The sequence below is a fragment of the Balaenoptera acutorostrata genome, chromosome 4 (assembly GCF_949987535.1).
Source record: "Balaenoptera acutorostrata chromosome 4, mBalAcu1.1, whole genome shotgun sequence".
NCBI classification, from domain to species: Eukaryota; Metazoa; Chordata; class Mammalia; order Artiodactyla; family Balaenopteridae; genus Balaenoptera; species Balaenoptera acutorostrata.
Window position 1 is genome coordinate 105,785,486 of NC_080067.1, and position 16,348 is coordinate 105,801,833.

Here is a 16,348-nt window from a genome sequence, read left to right on the forward strand (position 1 = left end):
CATTTTTTTTTAGAAAAAATAATTGTTTACCTACTAATTGGAAGAAGAATAAAAAAATCCTATACTGAAAACTGAGGTTTCCTTAAAAACAAAAACAAAAACACCTCACATTTCCCCCAGAGAATTTAATGCAGGATACCACAAACATTCCACCCTTCCTTTTCCAAACTGGCCCTCAAATCTGAAGCATTCTTCTCTTTCTACCTCAGAGGTCCTCTGGCTCTATATGATTTAAATAGGCCTTCAATATGAAAAGAATATCTGGAATAAATCTCCTTTGGTTCCTACCCAAGGAATACAACATTTGTCCCCACATTAGCATGAAAGAATTAGCCAATGAAAATTAAAATCTGATCTGGCAGTCATCACACACCATTCCAAGACAAGAGTTCATAAGGACAAAAGTGCATTTAGTGAAGAGATACTGTTTATAAATTTCAGACTCCAAAAGTGAGTTACACTCATCCTAAATGAAGAAGTCCTAGCAATATTACAAGTTTAATGAATTTATTTTAACATCGCATGCAAATCTTGAGAAGGTATAACACACTTGGATCCTAGCAAATTGACAGCTGTTAATCTGAAGAAATTGGTGAGCACTTGATTTGCACATGCTAAAAATATCTTGTTTAGAATTGCTTGTAGAACACATGGATCAACTATTAGTGTTGTTATTTTAACTAAATTTATACAGTAAGTATTTACTGATCTATTTGGCCAGAATCATACTTGGTCTTGAAGACATACTGAATAAAAAAAAAATCCCTGCCCTTGAGGAGTTCATAATCCCACTAGGGAGGCAGCTATGGTACATGAGTTTAAGATGTAATAAATACGATTCAAGAGATATGAATGGACGAAGCACCGTGTCAACACGGGGGACAGAATAACTGGGCAAAACAGTGGAATCCTTCATAGAGGAGGTGACTTTTGAGCTAGTCCTTAAAGAACAAATATATTAACCTTAAGTTGCAGAGAAGTAGGGTAGAATAGGACATTAAAAACAGACAGAACAACATATGCAAGGTCAGGAAGAATCTGAAGCATTTGAGAAATAATGTGAAGTATGATTATACTTTTTTTAAAAATTAGGAAGTATACTTAAATTATATAAAGAATAAACATTGCAACCTAGCCCATGTAATCATTTGGATTTCTAATCATTACTGGTTATTAAAATATAACCATCTAGTTTACCAACATTCACAAACATACTTACTTATAATAGTGTTCCCAGAGATTTCTGTATCTTCCTTGACCTGACATGTCAAACACTGTAAAAGACAAACTATAAAACAAAACAAACAAAATGAAAAAACATGACTACATTATAAGGTAGTAAAAGTGTAACTTTTACTTAAAATTTTAAATTGTTTTCAATCAAAGAAACCACCCTTGAATATACAATATTCAACTTGGGCCAGCTTTCAAGTACAAGTGTCATAGAATGAATTTTTTTGAATATAAATATGATTTTACAATGAGTAACATATAAAAAAGATATTTCCCTTGCTAGTGAGATTGTCAGAGTTTATCTAAACTCTAAATTCTTTAGAATAATCCAGAGGTAGTGGTACAAATATTTTAACATCTATGGGCTTCTGAAATAGCAAATTACTTTTTTCTAAGAGTAGGAGGAATAAGTATGTAGATCTAATATCATTTTTCACCCACAACTTCTTAATCACAAGTTTAATAAAATGAATTACCTGGATGATTTGAATTTCTCTATGCTGAATCCTATCGTTGGAACTATATCTTGAGATTGAGCCTTTAAGAGAGAAGACAAAGTTTAGAAATTTGCAATTACCAATGATGAATTTTTCCTCAGGTTAAAAAAAAAAAACACCCAGATTTTCCAGTTCTAAAATCTGCCACTAAGGAGATGACAGGATTAAACAAAATTATAAATTTTGCAATGAGATCACTGTGTGTGAATTCTTTATAAAGTTTAAGGTTTACTAATTATAAATCTGCATGTGTGTCTTCACATTCACATTTTGTGGCTTGCTGCAAGTTACCATGGACTTAAAGTGGTTTCATAAGTCTCCTTCAGCTCACATATAGGACTTTCTAATCTTTCTTACTTATTGAGTTTATAAATGCTACAGAGGACTGTCCTCATGTGTAGATGGTGAATATACATGGTCCCTGCTCTCATGGAATTTATAATCTGGAGGAGGTAAACAGCAATAAACAACTGAGTTACAAGTGAATACAATTTTGAGCAGTGCTCAGTGCAATGAAAGGTGATTGAGGGTGGGAGGCAATGGGGCAGAGGAGGGTTAGTATAGAAGAGCCTCTCTGATGAGGGGACATCTCACCCAGGAGTGAATGTTAAGAAGGGGAAAAGCTATGACAAGACCTTGACAAAGAACATTCCAGTCAAAGGAACTAGCCAGGGCATGACCTCAAGGCGGGGAGGAACTCACCACTCAGAAAAAGTAGAAGGCCTGTATGTCTAAAGTATATTTAGCAAGGGAAAGAGCTGTATGTAACCAAGTAAGATAGGTAGGGCCTTGAAGGCCATGGTGGGAACTGTGTGGAAAAGAGATTGCAAGGGGGCAAGAGTATAGTGGGAGACCTGCTGACACATCCCACAGGCAAGTAGAAGGCCTTAAATGGACAAGTTAGCTCATCAAATGCATCATAATACTTCTATCATCAAAACTTTCTCCTTTTGAATAAAAATCCACTCACTTTCTGACCCAGATGCCTAGGATTTCTTCTCAACTCCTCCCCTTTTTACATTCCCTATATAACCATTCTCTAAGCTTTATGGGTTCTATCTCACTAACTTAGCTCAGGCTCTTATCGTTTCTTGCTTCAAATTACTACGACAGCCTCCTGATTACTCCTAATTGCTAATATACTACCTAAACAAGTTACTTAACTTCTCTAAGCTAGGGGTCCCCAATCCCGGGCCTTGGACCAGTAGTGGTCCGTGGCCTGTAAGGATCCGGGCCGCACAGCAGGAGGTGAGTGGCGGGTGAGCAAGCAAAGCTTCATATGCCGCTCCCCATCACTCCCCATCGCTCCCCATCACTCCCCATCGCTCGCATTACCGCCTGAACCATCCCCCCCAACCCCCCTGCGTCCCCCCTGTAGAAAAACTGTCTTCCACGAAACTGGTCCCTGGTGCCAAAAAGGTTGGGGACCACTGTTCTAAGCCTTAATTTTCCCAAATGTAAAATATATTATTACTATCCTTAACTCATAATGTTATCATGTGAATTAAATAAGTTAATGGATGCAAAATACTCAACATAGTGTCTGGTCCATAGAAAACGCTCAACAAATGTTTGCTATTATTAGAATTACACTCTCACTGATTTCAGTTTCATTCCCCAATTTTCTCCATACTGCCCAAAGTGTAACTTAAAAAAATTTCCTTTCAGTTCATCTTGTTGCTTTCATGTAAAAACAGGAGAAGTAGAGGGGAAATTGTTGCTCCACAACATTATGTTCACTTCGGTAGTCTACTCCTGAAAATTTAAAATTCAAATCGAAAGACAGAAGGTGAAAAGTCACTGTAGCTTGGTCACCTTAATAGTAATGTGTTAGTGAAAAGACCTCCCAGAGCTGCCCTGGTTTTGGCTTTCTGAGATTTGTTTATTCAGCTTTTCCTTTCATCCTGTGAGCTGCCTAGTATTCTTCCAAAAATATCACTCTTTTTGTTTATGTTAGACAGATTTTATTTCCTGCTACTCAGAATCCTGCCTCATAACTTAGGGGTCTTTCATTGCACAACAAACTTTGGAATAAAGAGTTTCCTAATTTTTGTTGTCCCAAAATGCAACACTGTTTTGATTTTATGGATTTTCATGTGCCAATCATGTGATAAAATCATCAGCTATTATTATTAGGAAAAACATAATAATAAAAAAGTTAAAAGTTTAAAGAAATCTCAGAAAATATACCTCAAATGAGTAGCTTTGTCTTCAGTGAACTGTAATTAGAAATTGGCCTAGCCTCTTCACAATCACCCAGTTTCTTCACAAACTCTTTGTTTCCAGAGAAGCTACCCTTTAACTTGCTGTTTTAACAGGGATAAAATTAATCAACTTTCTTTTCTTCCCCTCACTTCTAAAGTTCTATTGGAAGATAATTAGAAAGAAGAAACTCCACAAATTAATCAGGATAGGACAAGGTATGTGGGCTGGTACTTCCAGATTTTCCTCTAAACAATAGTCTCCACCGATTAACTTTCCTCTGCTCTATCCAGGAACAATACATTGGGTAATTCTCTAAATTGGACAGGGAATGCTTACAAAGCAAGCAAAGGGCACAGGAATTATTACCTAAGTGGACTAGGCTATCTGAAACAGCCCAGGGATAGACCAACATCAATAAGAGTAGAACAAGATTTCTAAGAGAGGCCCTATTTGGTTAGCTTTATTAAGACTGCTAAAAATGATATCCTTGGTGCTATCGATCATTACTCCCTGCCCAAAAATAAAAATTAAAAAAATCACCCATCAGTCCATTTGTCCAAAAATACATTTAACTACTAAGCAATATTCTAGGTATCTGGGATTCAGTATTGAACAATACAAGATCTATACTCTTATGGAATTTAATTTTATAATGAGGAAAAATTTAATAAACAACAACTGTATATGCAAGGTAATTTCAGATTGTTTTAAATGTTAAGAATATAAAACTGGATGATGTGATAGAATGAGAGCATTTATGTTGGGGAGTGGGGCAAAAGTGGGAATTTTAGAAGAAAGGTGTTTACAGAGCACATCTCCAGAAAATGACAGCTAAGATCAGCTTCTTGGAAAGTTATCAAGTTAAAATGTACCTCCTCTCTCTCTATTCATCAGTTTAGAAAACCTAGATCAGCAACCTCAGTATATTAACAATAAGTGAACATTAGGACAGCTTAATATTAAAAACTAGTTTGGGTTCAGGAAGTATCTTGTTATCTAGAAACTGATTTTACCCCCAAAAAATATGAGACTACTATAAAATGAGATTTGCGATTTCTTTTGCAAGACATTTCCTAATAGAGCATTGTAGATTTCTATTATTCACCTTAATTCATTAAAAATAATGAACTTCTCACAGTGGATGTAAGCTCACAAGAGACTTTTCTTGAGTTCAAAGGTAGGGAGGAAGCAAGTGTTATATCTGTGCCTGAATGACAGAGGTTTTGGGGCTTTTAAGAAGTCCCATTTCAAGTGTCCTCTTGGCTATTATCACCAAGTTGCTTTTTAAAATTTTTTTAAAGTAAAGCAACTTACTCTGCTCTCAGGATGTAGAGGTCAATTGTTCTCAGGAGACAGGACAGTTGCCTAAAGATTAAGGCTCAGGAAGTGGTGTCAGAAATTAGGCTATCCTCTTAAAAATAGCCCTGGAGATAGTCTAGGCTAGTTCCATAATTCATCAGAGGTAGCAGAGAGGTAGGTATGTTGGAAAGCAAAAGAAGATTAACTAAAAAGCCTTACTTATTGGCTGCAAGCCCAGGTTTTCCTGAGGACTCTCCCTGACTAATGTGGTGTGTTAGGCAGGATAGTAGATCTTTCACAAGACTAGTCTGAAATTGGGATATTAGAATATTTCAAGATGATAGACTGAGCTTATGCTGCCTCCTTCCCCTTCTGCCCCAAACAAATGACCAATTATGTTTAGAGAAGAAAGCTGTTCCCATCCATACCATATCAAAGATTATCCTTATGGTAATAACCATGTCTTGGGACAGAAAATCACTATACTGTTGGGGATGATGGAAAAAGATAATGTAATTTCTGTTTTGTTCTTTGAATGTTATTTCTGCCAATTTGAGTATAGTAGGCACTGGGGGGGTTGGCCCACTTTGGGGCTATTAACTGTGGCTCTGGTTTCAATCATTTTGTACTTATTTGAGACTACTTTTACAAAAAAATTACTTTTCAGGATATTCCTTCATGTGGAGAAAAATGGAAATATCTCCTATAGGATAGGACCTTACCTAAAGAATTTCCTTATAATCTTGCTCACAGCCTTACCTGCAGAAGTGCCACCAAGTTTAACTATTAGCCCAGGTTGATCTGCTGATAGCTGATCCATGGAACTAATTATGGACCCAAGCACAGCTGCATGTGGTTCTATTTTTACCATCCATCCATCATTCTCTAAATTCAATTCAGACCCCATTCAATTGGGTAGGATGCTATATCTTCCTCTCAAGGACTGTTAAAGAAATTTCTCATAATCACCTAGGTCAGGAGACAGACTCCAATGTATACACACTTTTTGACCTGTTCTTTTCCTTATTGGGGAAGAATCTCTTTCTCTCTGCTTCTATATAGAGAGAAATCCATTAAAATAACACTTCTAGTTACTCTATCTCCCCTCTCCAAATTTATTCCTCTTCACAGGGAAAAAAAAAGAGACTTTTTTTTTTTTTTTTTAAGAGACTTCTTTGACTTCTCAGTTTATGAAATGGAAACCGACATCCTTGGCTCTGCCTCTCTCTTTGTCTCTGTCTCTTTGAGAGCCACATGCTTCTCGAAACCGTGCATTCTTATCTGTTCTTAACCATGCAGAAAACCTAGATGAGCAGTATCTTTCTCTGAGGAGGAAAGCTTGAATTTTGGGACATGAATCATAACTTAGAGTGTTAGCAAGTCCTCTGGCCAGACCTAAACCTTGCCCTCCAAAATCACCTTTTTCAATAAAACTGCTAGTTTTCATCTCTGCCTGACTTCAGCATGTATATCTCAGCTGATTTCCAGCTTGGCTGGGGAGCCCCTTAAAACACCTAAATTGCTTTGCAAATCCATTTTCAACTTCTTATCACAGCTGCCTCAAACAAACTCCCACCTGAAAATACACCAGCAATTAGTTGTTTTCACATGGCAAACTCACTCATGTAGAAGAAAGGAATGATGACCAGAAGAAAAGAAATAATGGCATCTTTGTAATTCCAAAGCAATCTTGAACTAAACAGAAGTATAACTGAAGCCGTTGGGAGAAAGAAAAAAAAAAGGCAGTAAGGCTTCTCATTCTGCTCAACCTGAAGCACTGTTTGGAGGCACTGAAGTCCACCTTATCAATGACCATATTTAGGAGTAATGCTTCCCGTTCTCCAGCCATTCAGTCATTAAGAGTACCAGCTTCCTAATTTTTTTTCTGTCTGTATGCAGTCTATATTATTTTTTTACTCAGCATTTTTCATTGATTGACTAATGGTTTTTACCTAGATAAAAGTACTTACAACTGTAAATGTTAGCTGTCTACCCACTCTCCTCTTCTTTCATACTTACAGGACCCCTATTCCTAACGGAAGCAGCAATATGTCCTGCTTAAAAAAAAAAATCCAGCCTCATTTACAGGTAGGGGTAGCCAGTGAGGTAAAAGAGTCATTAGTTGGGGCTTCTAGGTAAGCTCTTTAAAGAGGGCTTACTTAGCAAGAAGGCTTATTCTTTTGCCCTGTTCTTTTCTCATCCCTGTGATTTAGAATACAGATAAGATAGTTAACTAAGGTGGCCATGTGGAGATCTTGAGGATCTTGAAGAAAACCAGGCACTAAGGATAGCAAAGCAGAAAGATGGAAGATGCCCGGACCATGTAGCTGCCAAAGCAGCCTTGGAATACCTCTTCTGGACTCATTTAGATGACAGAAAAATAAGTGTCTTATTTAGTCCACTGTTATGTGGGTTTTCTTTATATGTAGCAGAACCTAACTGTAACTCATGCATTATGTGGTGGATGTGCTAGCTTTATATATATTTCAGTTATTAAAATAATATGTTCAAGTACTTACTACTTAAATGACTCAAAGTCATCTTGCTTGCTACTACTGCTATGCATACCACACTCCTGGGAAACTAATTATCCATAGAACCTATAAAAATGATTCACCTTTCTCTTTGTTTTGCTCTTCTTGTAAAGAGAGAGCCAAAAAGAAGGCAATGCTACCTGAAAGTAAACTCCACAAATTTGTGAAGATCTTCTGAGAAGAAAAGACATTTGGAAAATATTCCAGTTTAAATAAAGATTTACCTATTTACCTGCATAAAATACACTGCAAATTATGGCTGGCTGATACTTATTAATTTAAGGTACCACAAATTTGACAAGATTTCACAACATGATAATGAAGTTATAATGGCAAACAAAATAATCCTGCCTTATCTTTCTTTAGCAGAAAATAGAGGGGGCGGAGTCAAGATGGCAGCAGGAGAGGACGTGGAGTTCGCGTTTCCCCACAACTAGGGTGCCTGCCGGACACTGGTGGGGGACCTCAATGCCCAAGGAGATGGGAGGAACCCCCAAGCGACTGGGTAGGATGAGGGGGGAGTGAGGGGGGAGGAGAAGTGGAGGCTGGACAGGACTGGCACACCTCAGGGGTGGCTGGGAGAGGGGAGGGGTTCCCATGCCCGGAGGGAGCTTCGCGGGCTCAGAGGATCAGGGGGAGCACGCCTAGCGTCTCCCTTGCCCAGTCTGGCCCTGGGAAGCCTTCAGGGCTCCTCGGCAGGGTCCTCCACCCTCCAAGGCCCCGTTGGTCCTAGAGCCATAGGAGGGAGGCGAGGGGAAGAAGAGGAGAGATGGGCGGGAGGAGCCCTCCCAGACCAGAGGATCAGGGAAGTGCGACAGGTCTTTGCCCTGGCCGCTCGGCCGCAGGAAGCTTGCTGGGCTCCAAGGCCCCCTCTGGGCCGCGTGGGTCCTAGCAGCATAGGAGGGAGGCAGGGGGAGAAGAGGAGAGGCGGGAGGGAGGGGTCCTCTGGGGCCGGAGGATCAGGGGAGGTGCGGCCGGCGTTTCCCCCCAACCCACTTGGGCCCCGGGAAACCTGCTGGGCTCCCAGGCCTGGTGCTCTGATCTCCAGGGCCCCCTCCAGCCTTGTAGGTCTTAGGAGCATGGGAGGGAGGGAGGAGGGGGGAAGAGGAGGAGAGGCAGACCATCTGGGGCCAGGGGATCAGGGAAGGCACTGTGGGCGTTTCCCCTGCCCACTTGGCCCCGGGAAGCCTGCTGGGCTTCTGGGTCTGGTCCTCTGCCTTCCAGGATCTCCTCTGGCCGTGTGGGTCCCAGGGGCATAGGAGGGAGGGAGAAGGGAGAAGAAGAGAGGCCAGTGGGGAGGGGCCTTCCAGGATCAGAGGATTGGGGGGAACATGCTTAGCATTTCCCCTGTCCACTTGGGCCCAGTGAGCCTGCTGGGGTCCTGGACCAGGTCCTCCACCCTCCAAGGCCAGAGGCACTGCCTGGGCCCCTCCTGCTGAGGCTCCTCCTGCTGCATTGAGCCTAAGACTCACCGCCCCACCCACCCAGCCCCGCCAGGGCCTTTTCCTGCTCTGTTGGTCCTAAGCATAGGCCCCGCCTCCACCTAAAACCTGCCCCTGCCTAATCCCCGCCCCCCACAGCCAAGGATTTTTCTGGATTTTTTTTTCTTTTTCTCCTCTTTTTTACTATTGTGGGTCTGTTTTACCTTCCATTGTTGTTTCAACTATATTCTTATTCTTTCTAACATATCTGTTAGTTTTCTAATCTAATTTTATTTTTTACTCTTTGTTATTGTTCTGCTCCTTTTCTTTCTTTCTTTTTTTTTTTTTGCCACCCCACACATCGTGTGGGATCTTGGTTCACAAGATGGGAGTCAGGCCAGAGATCCTGCAGTGGGAACTCCGAGTCCGAACCACTGGACTAACAGAGAACCTCAGACCCCAGGGAATATTCATTGGAGTGAGGTCTCCCAGAGGTCCTCATCTTGGCATCAAGACCCAGCTCTACCCAACAGCCTACAAACTCCAGTGCTAGAAGCCTCAGGCCAAACAACCAGTAAAACAGGAACACAATCCCACCCATCAAAAAAAAAAAAGAGAAGACAAAAAAATATGTTGCAGGTGAAGGAGCAAGGTAAAAACCTACAAGCCCAAATAAATGAAGAGGAAATAGGCAACCTACCTAAAAAGAATTCAGAGTAATGATAGTAAAGATGATCCAGAATCTCCAAAAGAGAATGGAGGCACAGACTGAGAAAATACAAGAAATGTTTAACAAAGATCTAGAAGAACTAAAGAACAAATAAACAGAGATGAACAGTGCAATAACTGAAATGAAAAATACACTAGAAGGAATCAATAACAGAATAACTGAGGCAGAAGAACAAATAAGTGAGCTGGAAGACAGAATGGTGGAAATAACTGCCAAGGAACAGAATAAGGAAAAAAGAAAGAAAAGAATTGAAGATAATCTTAGAGACCTATGGGACAACACTAAACGCACCAACATTCGAATTATAGGGGTCTCAGAAGAAGAAGAGAGAAAGAAAGGGTCTGAGAAAATATTTGAAGAGATTACAGTGGAAAACTACTGTAACATGGGAAAGGAAATAGTCACCCAAGTCCAGGAAGCACAGAGAGTGCCACAAAGGATAAACCCTAGGAGAAACACACCAAGACACATATTAATCAAACTAACAAAAATTAAATTCAAAGAAAAAATATTAAAAGCAGCAAGGGAAAAGCAAAAAATAACATACAAAGGAATGCCCATAACGTTATCAGCTAATTTTTCAGCAAAAACTTTGCAGGCCAGAAGGGAGTGGCAGGATATCCTTAAAGGGATGAAAGAGAAAAACCTATAACCAAGATTACTCTACCTAGCAAGGATCTCATTCAGATTCAATGGCAAAATCAAAAGCTTTTCAGACAAGCAAAAGCTAACAGAATTCACACCACCAAACCAGCTTTACAGCAAATGCTAAAGGAACTTTTCTAGGTGGGAAACACAAGAGAAGAAAAAGACCCACAAAAACAAACCCAAAACAATTAAGAAAATGGTAGTAGGAACATACATATCGATAATAACCTTGAATGTAAATGGATTAAATGCTTCAACTAAAAGACACAGACTGGTTGAATGTATACCAAACAAGACAATATATATGCTGTCTACAAGAGACCCATTTCAGACCTAGGGACACATACAGACTGAAAGTGAAGGGATGGAAAAAGATATTCCACGCAAATGGAAATCAAAAGAAAGCTGGAGTTAGCTATACTCACATCAGATAAAATAGACTTTAAAATAGACTGTTACAAGAGATAAGGAAGGACACTACATAATGATCAAGGGATCAATCCAAGAAGAAGATATAACAATTATAGATATTTATGCACCCAACATAGGAGCACCTCAATACATAAGGCAAATGCTAACAACCATAAAAGGGGAAATAGTAACACAATAATAGTACGGGACTTGAACACCCCACTTACACCAATGGACAGATCATCCAAGCAGAAGATAAATAAGGAAACACAAGCTTTAAATGACACAATAGACCAGATAGATTTAATTGATATTTATAGGACATTCCATCTGAAAGTGGCAGAATACACTTTCTTCTCAAGTGCACATGGAACATTCTCCAGGATAGTTCACATCTTGGGTCACAAATCAAGCCTCAGTAAATTTAAGAAAACTGAAATCGTATCAAGCATCTTTTCTGACCACAACACTATGAGATTGGAAATCAATTACAGAAAAAAAACTGTAAAAAATACAAATACAGAGAGGCTAAACAGTGCACTACTAAATAATCAAGAGATCACTGAAGAAATCAAAGAAGAAATTTAAAAAATACATAGAAACAAATGACAACGAAAACACTGTGACCCAAAATCTGTGGGATGCAGCAAAAGCAGTTCTAAGACGGAAGTTTATAGCAATTCAATCTCACCTCAAGGAACAAGAAAACTCTCAAACAATCTAACCTTACACCTAAAGCAACTAGAGAAAGAAGTACAAAGAAAACCCAAAGTCAGTAGAAGGAAAGAAATAATAAAGATCAGAGCAGAAATAAATCAAATAGAAATGAAGAAAACAATAGCAAAGATCAATAAAACTAAAAGTTGGTTCTTCAAGAAGATAAACAAAATTGATAAACCTTTAGCCAGATTCATCAAGAAAAAAAGAGAGAGGACGCAAATCAGTAAAATTAGAAATGAAAAAGGAGAAATCACTTCTGACTCTGCAGAAATACAAAGGATTATAAGAGACTACCACAAACAACTATATGCCAGTAGAATGGACAACCACGAAGAAATGGACAAATTCTTGGAAAGGTATAATTTTCCAAGAGTGAACCAGGAAGAATTAGAAAATATAAACAGACCTATCACAAGTAATGAAATTGAAACTGTAATTAAAAATCTTCCAACAAACAGAAGTCCAGGACCAGGTGGCTTCACAGGTAAATTCTATCAGACATTTAGAGAAGAGCTAACACCAATCCTTCTCAAAATCTTCCAAAAACTTGCAGAGGGAGGAACACTCCTAAAATTGTTCTGCAAAGCCACCATCACCCTGATACCAAAACCAGACAAAGATATCACAAAAAAATAAAATTACAGACCAGTATCACTAATGAACATAGATGCAAAAATCCTCAACAAAATACTAGCAAACAGAATCCAACAACACATTAAAAGGATCATACATAATGATCAAGTGGGATTTATCCCAGGAATGCAAGGATTCTTCAATATAGGCAAATCAATCAATGTGATACACCATATTAATAAATTAAGGAATAAAGACCATATGATCATCTCAATAGATGAAGAAAAAGCTTTTGACAAAATTCAACACCCATTTATGATAAAAACCCTCCAGAAAATGGGCACAGAGGGAACCTACCTCAACGTAATAAAGGCCATATACGACAAACCCACAGCCAACATCATACTCAATGGTGAAAAATGGAAAGCATTTCCACTAAGACCAGGAACAAGACAAGGATGGCCACTCTTGCCACTCTTATTCAACACAGTTTTGGAAGTTCTAGCCACGGCAATCAGAGAAGAAAAAGAAATAAAAGGAACACAAATTGGAAAAGAAGAAGTAAAACTGTCACTGTTTGCAGATGACATGATAGTATGCATAGAAAATCCTAAAGATGCCACCAGAAAACTACTAGAACTAATCAATGAATTTGGTAAGGCTGCAGGATACAAAATTAATGCACAGAAATCTCTGGCATTCCTATACACTAACAACAAAAAATCAGAAAGAGAAATCAAGGAAACAATCCCATTTACCATTGCAACAATAAGAATAAAATACCTAGGAATAAACCTACTACCTAAGGAGGCAAAAGACTTGTACTTAGAAAACTATAAAACATTGCTGAAAGAAATCAAAGATGACATAAACAGATGGAGAAATATACCATGTTCTTGGATTGGAAGCATCAATATTGCAAAAATGACTATACTACCCAAAGCAACCTATGGATTCAATGCAATCCCTATCAAACTACCAATGGCATTCTTCACAGAAATATAACAAAAAATTTTACAATTCGTATGGAAATGCAAAAGACCCTGAATAGCCAAAGCAATCTTGAGAAAGAAAAACGGAGCTGGAGGAATCAGGCTACCCAACTTCAGACCATACTACAAAGCTACAGTAATCAAGGTAGTATGGTACTGGCACAGAAACAGAAATATAGATCAGTGGCGCAGGATAGAAAGCCCAGAGATAAATCCACGCACCTATGATCACCTAAACTATGACAAAGGAGGCAAGAACATACAATGGAAAAAAGACAGCCTCTTCATTAAGTGGTGCTGGGAAAACTGGACAGCTACATGTAAAAGAATGAAATTAGAACATTCCCTAACACCATACACAAAAATAAACTCAAAATGGATTAAAGACCTAAATGTAAGACCAGACACTATAAAACTCTCAGAGGAAAACATAGGAAACACACTCTTTGACAGAAACCACAGCAAGATCTTTTTTTACCCACCTCCTAGAGTAATGAAAATAAAAACAAAAAAAACAAGTGGGACCTAATGAAACTTAAAAGCTTTTGCACAGCAAAGGAAACCATAAACAAGACGGAAAGACAACCCACAGAATGGGAGAAAATATTTGCAAATGAAACAACAGACAAAGGATTAATCTCCAAAATATATAAACAGCTCATGCAGCTCAATATCAAAAAAACAAACAACCCAATCCAAAAATGGGCAGAAGACCTAAATGGACACTTCACAAAAGAAGACATACAGGTGGCCAAGAGGCATATGAAAATATGCTCAACATCACTAATTACTAGAGAAATGCAAATCAAAACTACAATGAGGTATCACCTCACACCAGTCAGAATGGCCATCATCAAAAAATCTACAAACAATAAATGCTGGAGAGGGTTTGGAGAAAAGGGAACCCTCTTGCACTGTTGGTGGGAATGTAAATTGATACAGCCACTATGGAGAACAGTATGCAGGTTCCTTAAAAAACTGAAAATAGAACTACCATATGACCCAGCAATCCCACTACTGGGCATATACCCAGAGAAAACCATAATTGAAAAGGACACATGCACCCCAATATTCACTGCAGCACTATTTAGAAGAGCCAGGACATGGAAACAATCTAAATGTCCAATGACAGATGAATGGATAAAGAAGATGTGGTACATATATAGAATGGAATATTACTCAGCCATAAAAAGGAACAAAATTGGGTCCTTTGTGACATGTGGATGGACCAAGAGTCTGTCATACAGAGTGAAGTAAGCCAGAAAGAGAAGAACAAATATTGTGTATTAATGCATGTATGTGGAATCTCGAAAAACAGTATAGATGTACCTATTTGTAGGGCAGGAATAGAGACACAGACGTAGAGAACAGACATGTGGATACGGGGGGAAGGGGAGGGTGGGACGACTTGGGAGATTAGGTTTGACATAAATACACTACCACGTGTAAAATAGATAGCTAGTGGGAACCTGCTGTATAGCACAGGGAGCTCAGCTTGGTGCTCTGTGATGACCTAGATGGGGAGAGAAGCAGGAGAGGGAGGTTCAAGAGGGAGGGGATATAGGTATACATATAGCTGATTCACTTCACTGTACAGCAGAAACTAACACAACATTGTAAAGCAATTTTACTCCAATAAAAAAAAAATAATGGATTATAAAAAATAAATAAATAAAAATAAAAACAATCCTTTATAAAAAAGAAAAAAATAAGAAAATACACAAAGTATCTAATAAATATACTTACGTTTGAAGGTTTAAGTTTATTAATGATTGTTGTTTTGCCACTATTATCCAGCCCAAGGCACAAAACATGAACCTCCTTCTTCCTCAGGCCAAGCAAGCCTGAAAGTCTGTCTAGCAATCCCATAATGTGAGTCAAGTATTTACAAACCAGCTGCAAGTCAGGAAAAAAAAAGAAAGATATATTACCCACAGCCACCTTAAGAATAGAAAATATGAGCATATGTATCCCAAATTTCAGAACTTAAAAGACACAGTGATATTGTGAAAACCATGTCAATGTAGCTCTGCATTTAGTAAACAGAGTTTAAGCTGATTACCAGAAAGGAGACTTAACTGAAATGCAGATTGGCGGATAATAACCCCTGGCAATACAGAATAATGCCCTTGAAATAACTGTACATTTCTCATCGTAACATATAATACTTAAGAAGAAAATGTGGTTAAACTCAGAATCATGTGGAGTCTGCCATTTGTGATACTTGAGAATATCTGCAGCCTTTTCTGGAAATCTGGAACAATGTATGGGCAATGGCATTCATGTGAAGCCTGATGCTGAAGCTTAGAAAGTAGAAGGCAGACCAGAATAACAGAGAAAAACTGAGATTTTGGCTACATCATTTGAGCCACTGGTCAAATCTTTTTCTAAAGCCAGCCCCATTGTAGTTTGCAATAATACAAAGTAATAAACATTAAATTCACCATTTTTGTTTCTTTGCTTGATTATATCCAGTTTAGGTTATGTCTTCTATCAACAGAAACAAAAAATCCTAACTGATATATTTATCTTAATTTTCCCTTAGTCCTTACGTATATCTTTGTAAGTCACCACAAATCCATTTGGGAAGAAGGTTATGTATAAAACACACACCATTTGAACCTTAATAAATACCTGTTTCTTTGAAACTATAACTTACATGAACTATCCTGTTAAGTATCATTTTAAAAGAATTTTAACTAGTGTACTAGTAAAGAATATGAATATAAATACCAATCTTACATTTTCATCTCATTTTCTCAAATACCATAAAAGTTTCTTTGTTAACTTGTCCCTGAAGTGTTCATTTGTTTATCAATTCTTTCTTTGGAAAAAAAAATCCTTCCAATGCAAACTTTCAAAAAAACTCCATCAGTAATCCAAACATAAGTATTTTGAAGTCAAATAAAACTGCTGACGATGTGTTGCTGGCTATGTGATAACTTTATGGCTATTCATACCCTTCTAAGGTACTGTTAGATTTAGACTTCAGGTCTCCAAATGAAACTTTCCAAAGGTTCTTCCTTTGGGTCCATCACCACCCCCACCTCCCAAAACATTATTATGTGGTGGGAGAAGAGAGATA

The 16,348-nt window shown here is 38.4% G+C and overlaps 1 protein-coding gene across 3 annotated transcripts in view; it reads right to left on the bottom strand.

The window, feature by feature from the left end:
• ARL6 (ADP ribosylation factor like GTPase 6) overlaps positions 1 to 16,348 on the bottom strand; it is a 58,594-nt gene that overhangs the window by 39,709 nt on the left and 2,537 nt on the right. For all 3 annotated transcript variants that reach the window (XR_449462.3, XM_007164073.3, XM_007164074.3), the window contains exons 2-4: positions 15,010 to 15,159; positions 1,710 to 1,771; positions 1,220 to 1,288 (exon numbers count right to left, since the gene is read on the bottom strand). Coding sequence is in view for 2 of the 3 variants with exons in the window: in XM_007164073.3 (XP_007164135.1) it covers positions 1,220 to 1,288; positions 1,710 to 1,771; positions 15,010 to 15,132 (254 nt within the window). In the remaining variant the exon portion in view is untranslated. The remainder of the gene's footprint in view (positions 1 to 1,219; positions 1,289 to 1,709; positions 1,772 to 15,009; positions 15,160 to 16,348) is intronic.